The 21,641-nt window shown below is 36.1% G+C and overlaps 3 protein-coding genes across 5 annotated transcripts; 2 read left to right on the top strand and 1 right to left on the bottom strand.

Moving 5' to 3' along the window:
• The first annotated feature begins 1,194 nt into the window (after positions 1–1,194).
• apof (apolipoprotein F) lies at positions 1,195–2,241 on the top strand. The gene is given in 3 exon segments (XM_052599811.1): positions 1,195–1,513; positions 1,515–1,869; positions 1,871–2,241. Coding segments are annotated over 3 exon segments (726 nt in total). The 5' UTR covers positions 1,195–1,253; the 3' UTR covers positions 1,982–2,241.
• Positions 2,242–3,328: 1,087 nt separating this feature from the next.
• Positions 3,329–15,864, top strand: LOC128015726 (signal transducer and activator of transcription 1-alpha/beta). 3 transcript variants are annotated; one of them, XM_052599801.1, is made up of 24 exons: positions 3,329–3,517; positions 4,551–4,682; positions 4,848–4,995; positions 5,327–5,422; positions 5,511–5,603; positions 5,694–5,772; positions 5,857–5,933; positions 6,101–6,252; positions 6,337–6,495; positions 6,580–6,669; positions 6,949–7,008; positions 7,179–7,199; positions 7,292–7,385; positions 7,604–7,651; positions 8,062–8,145; positions 8,244–8,342; positions 8,442–8,577; positions 8,679–8,731; positions 8,838–8,932; positions 9,008–9,147; positions 9,258–9,446; positions 9,807–9,861; positions 12,641–12,699; positions 13,948–15,864. In XM_052599801.1, exons 2-24 carry the CDS (start codon positions 4,552–4,554, stop codon positions 14,259–14,261), a joined length of 2,472 nt encoding a protein of 823 aa, XP_052455761.1. In that variant the 5' UTR covers positions 3,329–3,517; position 4,551; the 3' UTR covers positions 14,262–15,864. The 3 variants fall into 3 exon arrangements, with proteins under 3 accessions (XP_052455761.1, XP_052455762.1, XP_052455763.1); XM_052599802.1 differs by lacking the exon at positions 12,641–12,699 and having other exon boundaries at positions 13,948–14,103; XM_052599803.1 differs by lacking the exons at positions 3,329–3,517; positions 4,551–4,682; positions 4,848–4,995 and having other exon boundaries at positions 5,376–5,422; positions 5,511–5,613.
• A 2,010-nt stretch (positions 15,865–17,874) lies between these two features.
• Positions 17,875–21,191, bottom strand: LOC128015727 (G-protein coupled receptor 84-like). The gene is made up of 2 exons (XM_052599804.1): positions 20,811–21,191; positions 17,875–19,841 (listed from the first exon to the last, which is right to left on the bottom strand). The coding sequence occupies exons 1-2, from the start codon at positions 20,831–20,833 to the stop codon at positions 18,611–18,613; spliced, it is 1,254 nt and encodes a 417-aa protein (XP_052455764.1). The 5' UTR covers positions 20,834–21,191; the 3' UTR covers positions 17,875–18,610.
• Between the last annotated feature and the right edge of the window lie 450 nt (positions 21,192–21,641).

Raw genomic sequence — 21,641 nt, 5'->3', positions numbered from 1 at the left:
TGTAATTTAGTATTTCTTTTTTTTTATTACTGACAGACTGCATGTTTTAAAATTATATGATGGAACCTTATGATAGAACATTTAAAAACAAAATATAAAATATAAATAACTGAACTAACAAGACAAAGATAATACATTTGCAAAACAAAGCAAAGTTAACATTATTTTATTTCAAAACTTGAAAATTTGCTAAATATATGCCCGAAAGTGTAGAGTATGTAGAATAGCATGGAAAGACTTTTAGAGGCAGGAGTCTTACAAAAAGATGTGCTCATCTATTTTCTTTTCTTCTTTCCTTCCTTACTTCTTTTTGTCCAGTTTCATTTTGAAAACAACAAGCACACAAAAACACAAATATTTAATGTTATCTCTCCTGCAGATATTTGTGCAGATACAGCATTTACATAAACAGCTTCATGGACAGTACATACACAATTAAAAGGGACAGTTTATCTAAAAATGAAAATGAAACCTCATTTACTCACCCTCATGCTGTTCCAAACCTGCATGACTAACTTTCTTCTGGAACTCCAAATATATTTAGAAGAATGTTATTATCTAAACAGTTTCATGTGCCATTGATTTCCATTGTATGGACAAAATCTAAGTCAGTGGGACCTGACACTGTTTAGTTACCAACATAAAATATAATACCATCAAAATATCACATTTTGTGTTCCACAGAAGAAAAAAATACATACATGAGAATGACATGGGGATGAAAAAATGATGACAAAACTTTCAATTTGGGGTGGACGGTTCCTTCAACACATTCAGCTTCTCCTTTTTTAAATTCAGAAACCATGATTTGCTTGATGTTGCAGGTCTCCATAGTTCAACATGGCTAAAAGGAACTCAAAACTCAAATGGTTACTTCTCATCCAGCTCTTACTTTCCAATGTGATATTTGGCAGAGCTCCACTCCCTCAAAGCAAACTGAGGCCTTCAGTCACTTCAGAAATATTTCAAGAAGATAAAAAAATCACAAGTGGTTGGAGATCTTTCTGCTGCCCATCAATTGGTCTTGTAACTCTCAGCCTCTCAGCAGGGTTTCTCTCAAGAGCTATTAGGGTTGGCAATGGTGCCAGTGCAGGTGTCAGCAGGATGTCTGTTTGAAGCCCAAGTGTTGGTAATGCAACTATATGTGGTGTTGGGGCAAAATGATACACATACATTTTTATAGGACATACTGGTACTGATTAAGAGAGGTAAAGAGAGGGATTCATCACACATGGTTCATCACAGCTTTACCAATGGATTCAAAACTCCTTCATCTCATGCTGAACTCTGAGTCACAGCGCCATTTACAGGCTGTTATATTTAACATTCATCAGCTAGCTGAGGTGGGTGAGAAAGATGAGAGTAAAGTTAGGAATAGGGGGCAATGCAATGGCTGGGTGAGGGTGAAAGGTACTCGGTTTCTCGGGCAGGCTGCAGAACAGAGCAAGCAATTGTGTCTTGAGGAAGCACAGCAGGCTTGTGGAAGCTTGGGATTCCAGTGTGCAGGTGTGACCCAGGATGGTGATTCGTGTTATCTCGAGGCCTGGAAGCCGCATAGTGCCTTCATCTAACTCTGAGAGCTGGATTCAAACTTGCAAGGTGAGATCTGTACGTTGGCACAAATATGAAGACCCTCAGCATGAATGTGTAGTTAAAAAAGAGGAGCAAGTGTATACAGTAGTGGAGTGGATTCTGGCAGTCTCCACACTGTATAATCTGGGAACAGCCGTTTACTATGCTTCGGTTAGCTGCTATGACACTGCAAAAGAGAGAGCCATCTTCAGCACTGTGGATCTGGGCACAGACGCAGTCATGGCTGTAACGGGTGGAACCGCAGGAGTTGCCGGTTAAGCGTTGGGGGCTGGAGTTAAAAACAGGTGTGAAGGCAGGGATTAAATATCTGCTGAACAGCATGAAAGAGGAAGCTGACCTTGTAATGAACCAGAACAGCTGGGAGGACAGAACTATCGCTGTCCAATAAAAGACCAAGGAGAAACCGATGAAGAGAGTCAAGAACAACAGTTGCATTGCTCCAGGGCCTCAAGGATTTTTCCAACTGTATTAAATAATGTTTAGATCACTCTATTTGTCTATATGTTCATTCATAATAAATATGTTCCCATTCAGTTATAAATACCTTAATAACCAAAAGGTATTTAATGACATTAGAACGAAGTGACCTAATTTCTGGTGGGAAAAAAAAAATAACAACACAGACTTGAGCTAATTTTAGCATTTTTCCATTCAACATTCTACTTTTTTAGAAATTGATATAGAAAGTTAAAGAACTCTGTATGATTTATATATATTATACTATTGTAATACAATACATAATACAATCAATATTTCAAAGGACTTCCTTTTTATGAAATATGTTCAATGTATTTGTCATAAGTCCCTGAGCTTGCGCACAGAAAGTAAGGACATCGTTAAAATAGTCCATGTGATGTGGTTTAACCTTAATTTTATGAAGCTACGAGAATAATTTTCTGGGTCTAGAACGTTGTAGTTCCATTGCTGTTTGGTTCAGAAAGCTCTCAGATTTCATCAAAAATATCTTAATTTGTGTTCTGAAGAAGAATGAAGGTCTTATGGGTTTGGAACGACATGAGGGTGAATTAATGACAAAAAAATGTTTTGGGTGAATGACATGAGGGTGAATTAATGACAAAAAATATATATTTTTGGGTGAACTATCCCTTGAATTAGTTACAGACTTCAAAAGGTAGTACATAACAGGAATGACCAGTAGCCACTTATAACCTACTCAATATAGCAGTTCTCCAGCTTCAGCTGAGACTTTGACTTGCGTCAATCATGGAAAATATTTAAGTTATTATATCGTTGGGAGGAACAGAGCACTACTAGTAGAATACAAGATAAACAGAAATGATAGAGCATAAAACCAGAATTACGTGTCATGAGAGTTATTTGAATATGAATATGTAGTTAATGTATAACAGTTGCACGTAAAATCAAATAGAAATGTTTCTACTCAGTTTGTAAACTCCTTTTTTTTAAATGTATAATCGTATTTTATATATGGATAGTGTAAAATAAATAAAATGCTTTGAGATCGTATGGCATTTCTGTACATCCATCCATTGACTTTCACTTCCTCATTTCTTGGAACGTGAGAGCTTGAGGGTTTCATTTCTACCGATGTTCTATCAACACCCCTCCGCTCTGAGTTTGATTGACGGAAGCTTCTACCAAATATGGTTGTCAAGTGTGCCCTTCTGCGCCAATGAACTGACGCGAAGGTTCTCTACGTAACAAGATGGGTGGGATTTAATAATTAAGTAGGTGAGGAAAAGAACAATGCGCTAGAAGAAAAGCACAGCAGAGGGGGGTTTAGTGAAGAGCCGACGGTTTCCTGAGAAGTGCTAGTCATGTGTTTCTAGTCAGCTGATGTTCAGTTCAGGACTGTTGTTGTCTTTCTTGTATGTCTGGAGAAAACACTTTTCAAACTGAGGTTTGACGATAAGTTCTTCAAACGGGCAGACGGCTGTTTCAGGTAAGTTATTGATATTTTACTATACGCTAAGGCGCTAAGATGACAGTTATTCATCATGGAATGGCTATTTAGTCGTCATCATCAGTCATATGCTGTCAAATGCATTGGATTAGTGTACGATTACTGTATATTAGTAGTCTATAACTTTATTATTTAGTAGTCTTTATTATGACCGTGGTGTCACGTTTTGTCCTCATGGTTGGTTAGAAACGCGGTTCTTGAGTCAGTATTTCCGTTTGTTGTTTGAGGGCAGTGTGAAGGAACTGTGTCACGTGAGGACAGAGAGCGTGTAACATAAGCATGTGTTTCAGTCCTGGGCACCTTTGGCCCAAATTTAAACGGTCTTCAAAAACACGTTTTTTACTCCCATTAGTTAGTTTAATTTGTTAATACTTTAATATGTCTTCTGTCATTTTTAGCATGGACATTTTGACACAATTTCAAACAGATCTCAAATTACGTGTTTTGTCTGATAACATCATATGATGGAAATGATGACCGTGGAAATGGACTACTGTGGAAGTACAGTAAAACTGTAATATTGTAAAAAAAAAAAATAGTAAAGTTTTTTTCAGGATTCTTTGGTTAATAGAAAGTAAATATATATATATATATATATATATATATATATATATATATATATATATAATATATAATTTTTTTTGTTTGTTTTTTGAATTGTGAGTCTTTTGAAACATTATAAATGATTTAAGTGTCTAAATATATATATTTTTTAAGAATCTCTATTGTGCTTTTCATACAAGAAAATTTCTTGTTGACTCAATATGCCAGTCCATTTGCACAAAAATGTCAGGTTGAAGAGTCATGCCATACGTTATTATTCTGCTCTTCAACTCCAAACAAATCTGGTTTAATTGTTTTCTCTCCATGGCTTGTTTTTAAAAATAACCACTGGAACAGTGATTCCTTTCTGACATTTGACTTGCAAAGTAGTGGCAGGACTGGTCCAGTGCTGACTAGTCCTTGATCTTTCGGCAAACATGAAATGTTTATTATTGTAATTATTTTGTAGAATGACACAGTGGGAGCGATTGCAGCAGCTGGATACAGTGTATTCACAGAGGGCTTTTGATCTGTACAATGGAGATGAATTCCCAATGGATGTGAGACATTACTTGGCACACTGGATCGAGGGCCAGGACTGGTGAGTGCATTCCCTATGTGAGCAAGAGCTAAAACCTGTAGATTGATTCTTATAATTCAGTATCCTAGAAGGTATTAATAACCATGGATAGGGAGAAGCACACAGCTGCAGCAAGGAGTATCAACCAGGCGAAACAAGTAAAGTTTCTGTCCTTGTGTGTTGCAGGGAACGTGCTTCTCGGGACTCTTCCCAAGCTGCATTCCTGTTTCAGGTGCTTTTAGAGAATCTGGACAACCAGTTCAGTCGTTTTGCGCACGAGAGAGAGAGTTTTCTACTGCAGCGTAATTTCAGACGCTACAAACAAAACTTTCAGGTAAGTGTACATCTGTTGCCAAAACCATCATGCCTGATGCCCTCTTTGGATTTGTGAGGCTCTAAAATTGCCAAATAAAAACTATACTGGTAGACTAAAGGCCTGTTCACACCAAGAACATTAACTATAGCCTCAAATATGTTGCCATCCAAACCAACTGACAGTATTGTTCTTTTTATTTCCAAGTGCACTGTGAACATGATTATGCTTTATATGTCAACTATTATTTTATTCATCAGCTGGAAAAATATCTTTTTGGTAATAGTTTTTGATTGTAGAGCATTCATTTTTGACAGCTATGGGCTGATGGGTTACATTTGCTTGTACGCAGAAATACCAAGAGGAACCCTATACTCTTGCTACTATTATCAACTGGTTCCTGGTGAAGGAGAAAGGGATCTTGAATGATGCAGAGCTTGCACAGCAAGTTAGTGACTTAAAGTATCATTATTATTATTATTCTCATTATCAGCATCATCATCAGTCACTTCTGATTCTCTCTCTCAATGTTTCAGGTGCAGATGTTGCAGGTTCAGCCAGCTGCAATGGAGTTGGAGAGCCAGAGACAAGTAGAAAATAGGTTAAAAGACCTTAAGACCAAAGTAGAGGTGTGTGTCTGTGAGTATACACTTATACAGGTATGTGTGTGTGGGTGTGCGTGTTTGTTCAAGAGCATGATTCATTGTTTCTTTTAACAGGTGATGGAGCACAGCGTAAGGTGTCTGGAGGAGCAGCAGGATGAGTTTGATTTTAAATATCAGACGCACCTAATGGACTGTGAGGCTGCACACTAAACACACTGTCTTTGATTTCTCTATATATGGTGGTGTTAATATGTGTGTATATTTAATGTGTCTTTAGTTTGCACTGAAGAAGAGAAGAAAAAGCAATTAGAAGGGCTTCAGAAGATGCTCAATACACTTGATAACTGCAGAAGGGTAGGCAAATTGTGTGTGCATGTCTATTCTATTCCGGATTATTATTGTTAACTAAACTTTTGAAATTAGGTTGCCAGAGAAACTAACTCAAAAGAAACCTAAAACATAATATATATATGTATATATATATATTTATAAACCATGCCGTTCTTGTGTCATTGTCTCAGAACTTCCTGTCTGATATCTCGGCTATGTTGGACGCTGCTGATGTTCTACGCTCAGCAATCATAGATGAGGAACTGGTGGAGTGGAAGCGGAGACAACAGAAGTCCTGCATTGGTGCTCCTGAAAATACAAGTCTGGAACACTTAGAGAAATGGTAACCGCTCATGAATTTCTCTTAGCGATGATCTGCACAAACACCATTCAGAACTACTTTTAAGATGTTTATGGTCTTCGGCAGGTTCACTCAAATTATAGAGTGCATGTTCCAGCTGCAGATGTTCTTACAGAAGCTTGATGAGCTGGTAGGGAAGATGACCTACGAAAATGACCCCATCCCGGTCCGAAAACCCCCTTTAAAGAGTAGATTGGAGACACTATTGACCCAACTAATAAAGAGGTACACTCAAACATGTACACAACAAAACATGCACGTCTCTGTCTTCATGCTTATGTGCTTCATTATTTGTTTGTGTGTTTTTAGCTCATTTGTTGTAGAGAATCAGCCATCCATGCCGCAAGGTCGAGGCCTCCTGTTGCTGCGCACAAATGTTCAGTTCTCAGTCAAAGTCAGGTCAGGCTCTAACATTATACTGCACATTACTTGCCACCTGTGATACAGTGAAAATCAGTATTGCTCCTAATAACAATAGTAATGATCATTATAGATTCTTTGTTTACATATATTGCTTGTGACTAGGGTATATACTTTCAAACATTGAGAATATGTAAATTCATTTTAGTGTATTGTCCTGTACTTGGAAATATTTGTGAAAGTTTAGTTCGAGTTGAGATGGAGAAAAAAAAAAGTTTTCCCTCAGACCTAAAAGGACAATAACTCTCCTCTCTGCAGATTGTTATATAAAGTTCCTGAACTCAACCATGTTATGAAGGTGTCTGTTTCTGTTAACAAGTAAGATCACCGTCTTTCTTTCCTCAAATGGTATGATTTGTCTTTCTTAGACTACAGAATCTGGGAGTCATTCTTGTTAGATATATGTGGTTTGATTTTTGATATGGTTTTAAAAAAGATTAGAACTATGAATTCTAATGGTCTTCTCTTCCTTTTGTTTTTATTTTTAGTGCAACTTCACAACTGAAAGGGTGAGTGTTTCCATACACACTTTCCCATCGCTCCACTCTGCAAATCCTTGACTTTGATTTTAAATAACATGTTAAATCTGTTTATATGGTAGGTTTCGGAAATTTAATGTGCTGGGTACCTTGAGTAAAGCCCTTAACATGGCTGAGAGTATGAATGGGGGCATGGTTGCTGATTTCAGACATTTGGTGAGTTCTTCCAGTGTGCATTTGAATGAATAAAAAGTAACATGTCATTACTACATACTAAAACCTTTTTCATATTTTGTTCATTTGACATTAAGCATTGGCACAATAACATCTGATTATTTGGTATTGGATTGTTTTAAATTTTTAACCAGATTTTGGTCATTATGATAAAACGATAATAAAAAGCTTAAGCATTGTCTATGTGTGCTTTTTCACAGAGTTTAAAAGACCAGAAAGTTGGTGGTGGAGGAAAAGGAATCAATGATGTGAGTTTTCTAAAGGTTCGAAGGATGAACTATAAATGCTAGTAAATACATTGCTGCATGTAACATGTATAAACCCAGTACCAGAGGCAATACAGATTAAGAGTGTTTCCACATGTGTAGATTATTTGGTTTGTTCCAGGACAGGCTTCAATTGTTACAATGCACTTAATTCTCCTTGGGTTGGTTTGCCCTCACAAGTAAACGTTTCAAAACCTACCCAAAATGTTCTTATGAAAATCACAAACCACAACAGGTTTATGAAACAAGCACTCCAAAAGAGCCAAGTGTGAAAGTGCAAAAGAGTCACAAAACTGAAAGAGTTGTGCAAAACTGTATTTAAAATGATCAGAATAGGAGACAAAGCGATAAGTAGAGTTCTGTTTGTAAATCCTGTTGTGTGTTTTATGCAGCTCTCATTGAGTGTTACTGAAGAGCTGCACAGAATAACTCTTCAGACCCAGTTTGATTATCAAGGCCTGTCTGTCCCTTTGGAGGTGAGACATATTTTCCTCATTGAAAACATTCTTCTCAGTAAACTTCCATAGATTTCCCAGTCCAGCTTTTATGAGCATGCTTCCTTTTTCCATCTCAGATCTCTTCTCTTCCTGTTGTGGTGATTTCAAACTCCAGTCAGCAGCAGAGCGCTTGGGCGTCTGTTCTGTGGTTCAACATGCTCTGCCCAGATCCCGAGGTCAGGAGCAGGAGTTACTTTTGGCTCATGAAAAGCTGTTTTTATTCATATTTGCATCACTAAAATAACTGTTAATAACTTTTATGTGTGTGCATCTAGAACGTCAAGTTCTTTGAAAGCTCTCCTGCAGCCACTTGGCCACAGTTTGGGGAAATGCTAAATTGGCAGTTTCTCTCCTGTGGGAAACGTGGTCTAGACAATGACCAGTTGGAGACCCTTGCCATCAAGCTCTTTGGTATGTACATGCCACACCTTTCATTTATTAATAGATCATAAAATATAAAGGTCATAAAGTTATCTTGAATATGTTAATAATGTAATATTTCTTATAAACAGGTAAACAACAAAGCTATGAAAACTGTACGATATCCTGGACCAAGTTCAGTAAGGTATAAACAATTAAACACAGTTTATAGGTCTTTGTAAAATGCCTGATGCTAATGTATGAGTGTTTTGTTTTCTCATGGTTGTCTGTGTGTGATTTTTTTTTTTAAGGAGAACCTCCCTGATACAAACTTCACCCTGTGGGTGTGGCTGGATGGCATTCTAAACCTGGTTAAACTCTACCTGTCAGACCTGTGGAGTGATGGGTATGGATGCCATCGATAGATAGATCGATATATGGATAGATCTTCATTTCCAACCTAAGTTTGTTTGTTTTATAGGTCTATAATGGGTTTTGTCAGCAAGGGGAAGGAAAGACTTTTATTAAAGAAGAAGCAGAACGGCACTTTCCTGTTGCGTTTTAGCGAAAGCATCAAAGACGGAGGAATCACGTTCAGCTGGGTGCAGTACGCTAATGATGGTAAACCATGTCATTAAAGATACATGAAAAAAAAAATATATATACATAGTTAAATATTTGGCCACTTAGGGTCCTGCAAAATGTCTGAATATACGATGCTTTTTTTTTAGGGTCTTCGAGTGTGCAAACAGTGAAACCATTCACCAGTACTGACCTAAAGCAGATTGCTCTACCTGATATCCTCTGCAACTTTCGAATCATGGAAGCAGAAAATATTCCAGTTAACCCACTGTGTTACCTTTACCCGAACACTCCCAAAGACCAGGCTTTCGGCAAATACTACAGTGAAAAGACTGAAGGTGAGTCTAGAATTTGGTCAATTTCAGGCTTTACTACTTAAAATTTTACAATTTCAACATTTATAATTGTTTTTTTTACAACATTTGACAAATCTGTGTATAAATATTACACTTTGACCATTTTTTGACAACCCTAATCAACATATTAGAGCTTTGATTTCTTTCTTTTTTTAAATTTAGTGTGTGTGTGTATATATATATAATATATATATATATATATATATATATATATATATATATATATATATATATATATATATATATATATATAAATTAGTTTGAGCTAGGTACTAAATCGTTTCTGCTGTATTTAGTTCAACACAAAATCATTTTCTTTGTCTTGTGATGTTTTTGTTTCAGAGGAGAATCCTTACCTGAAGTATCTCAAAACCAAACTGGTTTTTGTCACTAATGAGTAAGTCTGTATTTGTTTATTAGTTTATATTTGTGTGTTGAGTGTTTGCATGATTATGTAACATTTATGACAGTGCTATCTCTGGTCTGGTTTTGACTATTTGGTATTTTAACCTTTCTTTAAATGCACAACTTTTGTTTCAATCAGACTGAATTCATCCTGATTAATGAATCTGAATGTCGTGTTAACAGTAAATAAAAAACAAACACGCTAAATAAAGTGATCGGGTTGATGTGTGTTTTAATCCATAGGCATTATTATTATGCTCTCATATTTGAATACTTGTGAAGAAATAGTGACCTTATTTACAAAAAAAAAATAAGCGCTTTACTAAACTATTCATGATATTGTTTTGTTTTATCACCATCTAATTTATTGTGAGCTGAATGTATCACCCAGACCTATTTCAGTGCTTCATTACAGCAAATTTAGTCTTGCATACATGCAAGCATAATTTTCATCCTCAGCACAGCCTGCTGATGTTTGTTAAGGAGTGGAAACAGATAAATGAATTATATCTTGGCCTTAGAAACGAGATGTACTTTGCCATACTTTTTATTGCTGCCTGTGTATAAGTTCTACAGGTTATTGCTAGAAGTTACCATTTAATGATGTGAGGTTCACATTGTAAGATTACAGCATTCAAGATGTTACCACAATATTATTTGAAGAGAAGTACACCATCCCTGTGTTGTTGTGAGTTCAGGAGCGAACAGACTGTAAGGGCCCTATCATACACCCAAGTCTGTTTGCTAGTTTCAGTCCGACGCCGTTCACATTTTCCCGTCCAGTGCCACGTCATTTAATTAGCAAATGCATTTGCGCTCATTTTTCCGCCCATGGGCGTGATGGTCTAAAAAAGAGGTTTGTTCAGGCGCATTGCTGGCATATTGCTATTTTAAGGAGCTGAAAATAGACTGCGCTATAGACCAACTCAAACCTGGTCTAAAGTCTGGCGCAATGTTTTTTCTTTGTTATTTAAAGAGCGTACACGCTGCTTATTATACACAGGGACGCACAGCAGCACACAAACATGCCAAATATTAACAAATTAAAGGATTGCATTGCATAAGATTTTTTTTTTTTTGTAGGCTAATTTAAATTTTACACACATATACACACGTGTGTGTGTGTGTATATATATATATACACACACACACACATACTCATACTCATACTTTCCTTCTCAAAAAATTAGCATATTGTGATAAAAGTTCATGATAAAAATTAAACTTTCATATATTTTTGATTCATTGCACACCAGCTGCAATATTTCAGGTCTTTTATTGTTTTAATACTGATAATTTTAGCATACAGCTCATGAAAACCCCAAATTCCTATCTCAAAAAATTAGCATATCATGAAAAGGTTCTCTAAACGAGCTATTAACCTAATCATCTGAATCAACTAATTAACTCTATAAACACCTGCAAAGGATTCCTGAGGCTTTTAAAAACTCCCAGGCTGGTCCATTACTCAAAACCGCAATCATGGGTAAGACTGCTGACCTGACTGCTGTCCAGAAGGCCATCATTGACACCCTCAAGCGAGAGAGTAAGACACAGAAATAAATTTCTGAACGAATAAGCTGTTCCCAGAGTGCTGTATCAAGGCACCTGCACTGGGGTGCCATGTCAGCTGCTGGTGTTGGTCCACTGTGTTTTATCAAGGGCAGGGTCAATGCAGCTAGCTATCAGGTGATTTTGGAGCACTTCATGCTTCCATCTGCTGAAAAGCTTTATGGAGATGAAGATTTCGTTTTTCAGCACGACCTGGCACCTGCTCACAGTGCCAAAACCACTGGTAAATGGTCTACTGACCATGGTATTACTGTGCTCAATTGGCCTGCCAACTCTCCTGACCTGAACCCCATAGAGAATCTGTGGGATATTTTGAAAGTTGAGAGATGCAAGACCCAACACTCTGGATGAGCTAAAGGCCGCTATCGAAGCATCCTGGGCCTCCATACCACTTCAGCAGTGCCACGGGCTGATTGCCTCCATGTCATGCCACACTGAAGCAGTCATTTCTGCAAAAGGATTCCCGACCAATTTTTAAGTGCATAACTGAACATAATTATTTGAAGGTTGACTTTTTATGTATTAAACACTTTTCTTTTATTGGTCGGATGAAATATGCTAATTTTTTGAGATAGGAATTTTGGGTTTTCATGAGCTGTATGCCAAAATCATCAGTATTAAAACAATAAAAGACCTGAAATATTTCAGTTGTTGTGCAATGAATCTAAAATATATGAATGTTTAATTTTTATCATTACATGATGGAAAATAATGAACTTTTATCACAATATGCAAATTTTTTGAGAAGAGACCTGTACAATGCCTACATGTCATCGCATTTATCAGAATTAGGCTATTTGCTCGCACACGAGCAGCTCTGTTTCATCTCGGAGACATGTCCTGTCTTTGCGCTTGCCAAATTCTGCCGTGTAAATAGCAAATCTGTCATGGCACGAGTGCAACTGGCTCTTAAAGGGAATGGAAGATGAGACTCTGATTGGTTTATTACACGTTACGCCCAAAAAACACCCATTACTCATTAAGAGAATAGGGACAACCCATTTAGACCATGCGCCCGGGCACGCCAACTGTTTTTGTCATTAAAATAGCAAAAGTGTATTTGGACACGCCCTGAGTGCACCTGCGCTTTACACTTTGCAATTAGATAATTAAAATAGGGCCCTAAGACTCTGGAATGAGTAGACACTGAGAGGGCTGTTCTGCTGTTTACTGGAGTGATCTGGGCTTTGTTGCTGCAGGAATGGCTGTTCTGGCATCAGAGAGGGACCAGAGTCTGACCTGTGCACACAGGACAGAGGTGAGACTCGTCTTCACGGCCCTTCCAAATCCAATCAGCTCAACCCTAACCCTCTTCTCATTCGCTGGATAATCACCAAATGTGTCTTGGTTGCAAAAGGCTTTCTGATGAATACAGATGTTACCTTTATGGATGCTTCTCTTTCATTCAGAGGCTCAGTCAACTTCATCTTGTTTAGACTCTTCCTTTCTTTCCCTACCCAAGTGCATTTGATTCACTGTGTGCAAAGTCACCTTCTGTTTGTGTGAAAGTGACCTTCTGTTTGTGTGGTGGGTGGTGACTGTAGTGTTTCTGTATTTCAATAACACAAACCTAACCATTCTGGTAACACTGACTGAAAAATGTTTATGGAAGCTTGAGCTTGCATGCTACATGCACATGGAAAATGTAGGGATGCTCCAGTATAGATAAAATGATGATATAGCCGATATTGAAATCCTGTGCCCTTTTGTTTAAAAGAAATTACATAAAAAAACTACACTGAGTTGTTTTAAATGATTGTATTATAATGTACAGTATGAAAAATGAATATTTTGACATTTACATTTGTTTGTTTTGTTTTTTTGGCATGTTGCATGCCACAATTTAGGGATGCACCAATATCAATTACCTAATATTTTTGCAACTGATTTTATTTTTATCTGCTAAATAGCTGAAATAGCTTTTTTTTTTACATAAATGAATAACTATGATTTATGATATGTTATATTATGATGTACAGTATGATAAATGGATATCCATTTTGAGGTTTGCTAAAGATAACATTTACAAAATATCCATCTCAAAAATGCAAAAAAAAAAAAAGAAATAATGCAAAAAAGTAATAAAATTCTAAAATTGACTAATTACCTGGTACCGATATATTGTGCATCTCTAAACTGACCCAACAGTAATAAGAAAAAAGATTTTTTTTTTTTTTTTTGCCATTTATGGTTCCATAAAGAACCTTTTACATCCATTGGACCTTTCCATCACACAAAAGGTTTTTATAGTAAAAAAATAAATATATGAAGATTTTCTTCACTCTATGAAGAAGAAGAAAAAAAAAAGGTTCTTTATTGAAAGGCACTTTCGGGATCTAAAATTTGTTCTTCTATGGCAGGGCTGTGAAAACCTCCTTTAGGAACCTTTATTTTAAAAAATGATGCTAATCAGCATCAGAAATACATGAAGTCATTATTATTGTAATGCAGCTATTGAGTTAATAACTTCTCTCTTTTGCTTTCTCATCTCCTTCATGTTTAAAAGACCCTCCTTCCTCTTCTGATGCGGGTGATGATGATGTGTTGCTCAAAGGGTCCGAGAAGTCTCCAATGATCTCCAGCTCTACCACTGATGCTGATTTTCTTAACAGTATTTTGGACATCGATGGCGAGAGCTCTTTTCCAAATACATTTCCTGTAACCTCTCCCCACATTTCACCATCATGCCTCCAACAAAACTTTCCAGAGAGTGTCGAGGATGACCTTGGTGAAGCACCCTCTACAGACACTGATGTTAATAACACATTGCAAGAGATTTTAAATGACATAAACCTTAATTTACTTCATCCTTGGTCCTAGTTTTTAAGATCTTGGCAATCCCAACATACCATTGACCCCCTGAATTTGATCCATTTTACACAAAACCATAATCCAACTGAAGCCGTATAATGCTTTCCGTTGCTCTGATTTGTTGTAATTAAGTATCAAGTAGAGAGGCATAATACAGGTCATTACTTCATTTTCAGTACTGATTTTTTTAGTATTACTTTTATCAATTTAGTGTTTATATCTGAATGTCTACTCAGCCAGTCATCTGTTACTTACAGTATGTCTATTCAATTTTAAGGGAGAGGTCTTGTGAACTCACTATTCATAAGCTGCTAGTAAATATTTGTGCCTATAAAAATAAGCTGGAAAGAAAAAGTTGCATTGAAATTGATTCTGAAAATATTAGAGCTCCTTAGCAATGAAATTGGATGACTAATATATATATATATATATATATATATATATATATATATATATATATATATATATATAAAACACTTCTGCCATTTAACCTAAGTTAAGCTCATGCTTTTGTGGTCCAAGTACATGATCAGCAGAACAGTTTGTATTCTTCTATTCTAATTGACTGGGCCTTATTGAAGAGATAATTTGATAGTGAAACCGATAGACTTTATTAATGTGTCAAACACCTTTAGTAATGTGAATTAGGCATTAGCTTTGAGCTAATGGTTTTAAAAGCATCTTAACAACAATGCCATTTCTAGCCATTTGCAATTTTAAAGTTCTAAAAATGGAAAAATGTTTGGCTTAATTTGACTTTTAACGTCACCAATGTTGATGATGCTTTTATAGTAGTCTTTAACTTTCACTTTTATGATAAATGTTTGTTTATTTTGTATAACCACTGTTGAGACTGTTGAAAAGTTCCTGAATGCTTTGCTTTTGAGTCAACTGGATTTTTTTATTTGTAGTTTTTTAATCATTTTAAAAGTGATTTGATGGCTTTCACTAAACCCAACTTCAAGACTATAGCAATACTTATTATTTTCCTGTTTTTGGTGCTGGATAGTTGAGTTATCAACTACAGATTTAATGAGGCAGATACTGGGATTAATTTATATATAAAAAAGGGAAATGATCATTTTGACGCTTACATTTTCTAGAATTTCAAAAGCATAATTTAGTTCAGATGTTCTGTTTCCCGGCTGTTGAAAATACTTAATATTTGTTTTAGATGTTTTTATCTTTTATACAAACTGAATTTGAATCCGACTGATTGTATGATTACTCTGAGAGTAACACTGAGATTTCTGATGACAGAAAAATGCACTTAAGTTAGTTGTTGTGTAACAATGTTTACAGATCAATTAAAAGAGGAGATTGAACGGTCTCTGAACTCTTTTAGAGAGAAAAAAAAATTCCTCTCTGAAATGAAATAAGATATCATAGTTATTTAATCAATTTATCTTTTAGATCTTAAGACCCCATTAGCACTTCTGTTTGAATTTGTAGAATTTGCTTCAAATGCATGTAACCAAGATTGGCATTGTGTCCACTGTCAGCCTTATTGTAATATGTTTTTTATCTGTTAACAAGACTTTGTAGAGTTGAAATATCAGAGTGTTAACAATGGTACAATATTGGTCCAATAAAACATCTAATGAGAGATAAATCTGTGATAATGTCATTCTAAATGAAAACCAAGACACCTAAAACTGATCTGGCTAAATGTTTTATACAGTCCCTTAATAGAGTGGTGAGATGTTATGTTAACAAGTTAAAACCAGTTAGGTTTCCAAGACTGTATCTGTTCCCCTACTAGGGGACAAAATTGCTTTGTCCCATGTTCCATTGTGCAAATGCCTTTTAAACAGACAAACATAATTTAGAATTGGTGTGACATATACTGTAATAGCTCTTGTGGCCATTCTGAAATCCATGAGTATGATACCCAGAATTATTTGCCTGATGATCTTAAATTTCTAAATACAATATAACCTTAGCTTTGACATCATTTGTGACATCCTTTGTTAAAGAATGTCATGAATTTGGACCTGCGATATGCTTGGTTTCAGTTACTCTGCTCCCTGTTTGCAGAGTACACAGTTTGCTTAGAGCACCAAGGGGGGCACCACCATCCCAGTTGTAAACATAAATAAATAAATAAACAAGGCGCCATTCTTCCATCCGCGCTTGCAACCGCTCGCATCTCATGCGGCTGAATGCAATTAATTGATGGATGGATGGACATCTATGCCCGTGAAAAGAGATCAGCAATACTCCGCAGAGAAAGGAAAACGAAACTAAAAAATATGGCATAAAGTTGACTTAACGTTGGACGTTTGATATTCGCACATTTAGGGACTGTCTCTACATGCAATATTTGTTTAGCCTGCACTTTTCTAACGTCAATAGCATTTGAGGAGAATGACTTACAGTCATAAAAACAACTGTAGACTGTTAATCTAGATGTCAAATGCACACATTATATATAATAAAATATATATAATAAACTGTAAATCATATCTTAATTATGCAACTTTTTCATAACTGAATGGGCTCAAATGCTATATATCAAATAAGCTCAACAGCATTTGAGGAGAATGACTTAGTCATAACAAACTGTAAGTGTTAATTTATGTGTCAACTATAATGCACCTTACACATTTTTTACATTTATTAAAATAAATTGTAAATAATTTGTTAAAGGTAAAAACGAAGGCAGTGCATCACTTTCAGGCACATTCCTAATCCTGTGAAATTTTTTTGGCCTGTTGACGCTAATAAATTTTTAAAAATAATTTCACCACCACCAAAGCATCTAATATTCTCGTTGACTTTCCAAGTTCCCTCACGAAAATTAGCCATGGTTTTAACCCAAATGACACCTAAACCATCAATAGCCTTTAAAATGAATTACAATGCATTATATAAAAAAACAATGATGCAATAATGATTAGTTAATAACACTGTTAAAATACATAATGTAGGCTAATACAAAATAAACAATTTATTTACATAACATGTAATAACAAATACCTGCAAAGGGAGCCAAAGGCCTGGTAATTGCTGCTGCTACACATACAGGACAATCAAATCCTTTTTTAGGCTGTTGTCCAAACATTTAATTCAAATATTGACTTTAACTTCAATTTTTGGACAGCTTTTTGCTATAGATGACACAGCCTCTATAATTTCTTCAAGAAAAAAAATAAAACATGAGGTCATCACAATGCTTATAAAAACAAACCACGATTTTATTGTAGAAAACAGTTTAATTTTTATTAATTTTTTTTATATGATTTTGAATGCTTGAAACTATAAAATCAATTAGACAACTGTAGGCCTAATGAAGACATAGCCATAAGTAACTGTTGAGAGCTGCTATTGTAATTTGTAAATGATACAATAATACAGGCTCTAAAAAAATCTACAAGCTGACTTGAGGTGGTAATATAAAAACACATAATAAAATTAAAATAAATAATAAAAATGGGGATCTGGATTCCAACCTTAATCTCAATTAGAACCAACAACTCATATGCCAGAAGCAAGTGCATATAGTTTAAACATAGTATTTTTGCTTACTACATATTTTAAGTTACTTTCTTTCAAAAGAAGCAATTATGAAAGAAATCATAATACATGTTATCATTTAAAATTCTATTTTAATTGTAGAAAACTGATATGATGGGCAATATACACGTTACAGGTCCACCTGAATTTCAAAGAATTGTGCAAATAATCCTTAATATAAATAACTTATTTCATATTGTGGAGGTCAATCTTAAACCGTAAATATATCATAATGGAAACAATACAGCAAGCAAAAGATAATTAAATAAACTCTTGTGGTTTCTAGTGTGAGGTAATAAACAAGTTTACAAATTAATTTTCTTAATGCCATTATGAATCATTCCTTTGGTGGCATGCATAATTACTGCCTATGTGCAATCAGAAAAATTTGGAAATGAAACTGAGAAAGTTTTTGCATTTTGCAGTGAAAAGCATGACACGTTTTCTTTCTGAACTGGAAAATCCCACTGCTTAAAAAGAAATGCCTTCAGACCATGAAAGTCAAAGATGAGCTAAATAAAGAAGTACACGCTATTTGACAATCTAGAAAGTGAATGGAACATATAACTGTACATAATTCATAAAATGTAAATATGTATGCAGTTTTCAGTTAAATTCGGTTATATTGCTTTAATTGTGATTTATATGCAGCTGATGGAGATGAATAAAAACAAACCTGATAACTGTGATGTTCTCCACAGAATTAATGGAGTGCAGCTCGATATTTCTTTATACATGATATGTGAGGTCACTGAACATCAATAGGGCAAGACCACCAAAAAAGCAGAAGCCTTCAGTCATATTCAGATTGAATTGACTCGGATAACTTATGTAATTATCACTTAAATTGTTCTGAACCCATGGGTTCTCCATATCCAGGTTAATGGATGGAGAGCTTTGACCATTAGGTCTTTGTAGGCCTGTTTAAACTGCCGGTTCATGACTGCATACAGCAAAGGGTTAATGCAACTATTTAACCAAGCAAGGTTTGAACAGAACATATGAATGACCTGTGGTGCACGGTTTGCATTATCAGCAACATTCAGCAACAAAAATGGTGCAAAGCAAACTACAAAACACAAGAAAACTGTAAAGCACATTCGAGTTACACGCTTAAATTCACTGTCCTCTCTTGAGCCGGCAGCTGGAGTGGTCTTGATTGTTACCATAGATGGTTTAGAAGACATTTCTATGTCTTTTGGGGCATCTTGAATGGAGTTTTTTGGTTCTTTTGTAGTTGTTTGGCCCTCAGATTTCTCCTCTGCTTTGTTCCTATTCTGCTCCACTCCTGCTTCATCATTACTGATCTCACAGCTTAGAGTTGTTGAAGCTCCATCACTGATTCCGCTGTCATCAATCGCCACTTCAGCTTCGGCCCACTTGCGTTTTGATGAGCGATGACTGAGCCTGTACTTCAGAAAAGCCTTGGCAGCTAAACACACCTTATGGTAGATGAGTAAGTAGAAAAGGCCCACACAACCCAAGCCCAAGAAGAAGTACAGGTAAAGCAGCACGGTGGTGTAAGGCCGCCCTTTACTGCGGTGAAAACTGCAGGTGCACACTTGCGGGGCAAACACATAGATGGGCCAAAGTGGGGCGAAACTGGCTATACCCAGTAGCCAGGATGAGATGAGGAGCACTGCCACTCCACGGCGGGACAGGATCAGACGGGCACAGTGAGAAGTGCGATGCGCAACAATCAAGTAACGGCTCATAGCGATGAGGCATAATGTTATAATGGACACGCTGTAGGACAGGAACAGAAGAAATCCAAACATCCGACACCACGTGGCTCCGCCTCTCCAGTGCAAGTGCAGGTATGAGTCAACAATGACCGGTTGGAGCATCATGCAGTAAAGAAGGTCAGCGAGGGCAAGGTTAACTATGAGAACATTGAAACGTGTCCTCAGGCTGGCATCAGTGGCAAAGGCGAGGACCGTCATAATATTCCCTATGGTTCCTACTAATGTCACACCCGATCCCAAGAGGACGCCAAAATAACGGTAGCCCTCTACAGTTGGGGATGCACAAGAAAAGCTATAATTTTTCAAAGGATCAGTGCTGTTCCACATCCTGAGGAGACACGAAACAGTAAATTAATCAAAAATCAATGCAATGTGACACATTTTTTTATGTATTATTGTAAGCATTATGTTTTATGTCTACATGTCACTTTAAGAGCCGCTGGTTACATTTTTTTTCTGAAACTGAATGCCACAGTCTAAGGTCACTAGATACCACATCCTGTTTCCTAAAGCAAATAACTGAATAGCAACCCCCCCCCCCCATAATAGAGTGAGGTATATGGGCAGTAAGCAATAAGGACATTTTGAAAGAGTGCGCTTTTTTCTTAATATAAAACCAAGACTACACATAATTACATTTTAACCTTATTTTAATAAATAAATAATTATAGTAATAACAAGTAATAATTAGTATTTTTTAAATAATTGACAAAATGTTGTACTTTATTACTAATTAATATATATATTTTACTGAAAATGGGAGTGTATTTTGTAAGGTTGATTAAGAATTAAAAAGTTATAGTCCTGGAAATATAGCGAGGTGTTGTTTAAAAACATCATGGTCTAAATATCACCATGGCTGTGATTACCTGCAGACTCATGAAAAAAAAATAAAAAAATTAGCTTGCTTAATTCTTAAGGTGTTAAATGTATATTTTTACACCAAAATGAAAATCATGTTGTTCCAAACCTGTATGACTATACAACCTTTATAACACAAAAGATGATATTATGATGAACCCTAACAGTTTTGGTTACCATTTTCTTCCATTGAATGGACAAAACACCTAGACATTTTTCAAAATATATTATTTTATGTTTTACAGAAGAAAGAAAGTCATTTATAATTACTTTATTTTCCCCACTATCCCTTTAAACCGTCTATCAGCACATTGGCTAAATATAAGCATATGAACACAGACATGAAGTATAATATAGGCCAATAGAAAACCAACAATACAAAACTAACAACAGTTCATTAGTAAAAGAAGAAAAAAAATTTCCGTAAGTGGCTTACCTTACAACAGCTGTGGCATCCATCCACTATGGCTTCCTCCTTAAGTTTTTATAAATATCCCTACTTTGTTCTTTTTTTAACACAATTTGTTCATATGTCTCAGTTTTCTGTTTTGTCAAATAGACCCTACAGCCTCGACTCCATCCTTTCCTTTAGTCTCATAACTGGTACTGATGGTTTAACACAACACGTTATGTGCTTGAGACATCTGGTGAAATGTGAGGTCTCTGTGAGGAGGGCCGGTTTTGTGCCCAATTCTGACCCCCGCCAGTTTTTTTTACCCCCCTAGTAGGTAGGTTTAGGAGTAGGTGTGGAGAGGGGGTTAGGATTAAGCAAAAACGGACACAACACCGGTGTTTTCGGTTTCCGAGATTTTCGGTGTCAGCAGGCAGAGAATCCGTGAATATCTGTTTTTAGACAGTGATGAATATTCATGAGTTTCCCGGACAAGCGAGTGAAACCAAGTGGAACTGATGATTTCAATTCACGCTCCTTGCATATCAACAGCGACACAGTGTGTAGTAGCCTAATAGTGCTTTGAAAACTGAATCGGAGCTTTGGTATCAATCGCGTCCCATCACTAGATCGCCACACGGGTGGCTGCGATTTCTTCTTTGAGGTAAATAAAAGTTTTACTGGTTATAATAGGCCTACTGCAGAATTTATTTAATGTAATACTTTTTAAAAGTGTGATATTTTGTATAAGCGGGTGTATTAAAATATTTCGTGCAGATGGCAATGATGCAGAACCCTTCCAGTATCAATTTGCTTCCAAGTAAGCCTATTTATGTGATAATAAATTATGATTACAAGGATGATTGGGATGGAGAA

The sequence above is a fragment of the Carassius gibelio genome, chromosome A6 (assembly GCF_023724105.1).
Source record: "Carassius gibelio isolate Cgi1373 ecotype wild population from Czech Republic chromosome A6, carGib1.2-hapl.c, whole genome shotgun sequence".
Lineage (NCBI taxonomy): Eukaryota > Metazoa > Chordata > Actinopteri > Cypriniformes > Cyprinidae > Carassius > Carassius gibelio.
This window is presented reverse-complemented; position numbering and strand designations above follow the sequence as displayed.

Bases quoted from the DNA above. Each gene is read 5' to 3' on its own strand.
- LOC128015726 (XM_052599801.1), top strand. From the start codon at position 4,552: ATGACACAGTGGGAGCGATTGCAGCAGCTGGATACAGTGTATTCACAG. The intron at 6,670-6,948 runs GTCAGGCTCTAA...TCCTCTCTGCAG, and splicing joins CAGTTCTCAGTCAAAGTCAG to ATTGTTATATAAAGTTCCTG. The intron at 8,343-8,441 runs GTCAGGAGCAGG...GTGTGCATCTAG, and splicing joins TGCTCTGCCCAGATCCCGAG to AACGTCAAGTTCTTTGAAAG.
- LOC128015727 (XM_052599804.1), bottom strand. From the start codon at position 20,833: ATGGATGCCACAGCTGTTGTAAG. The intron at 19,842-20,810 runs GTAAGCCACTTA...GTGTCTCCTCAG, and splicing joins GATGCCACAGCTGTTGTAAG to GATGTGGAACAGCACTGATC.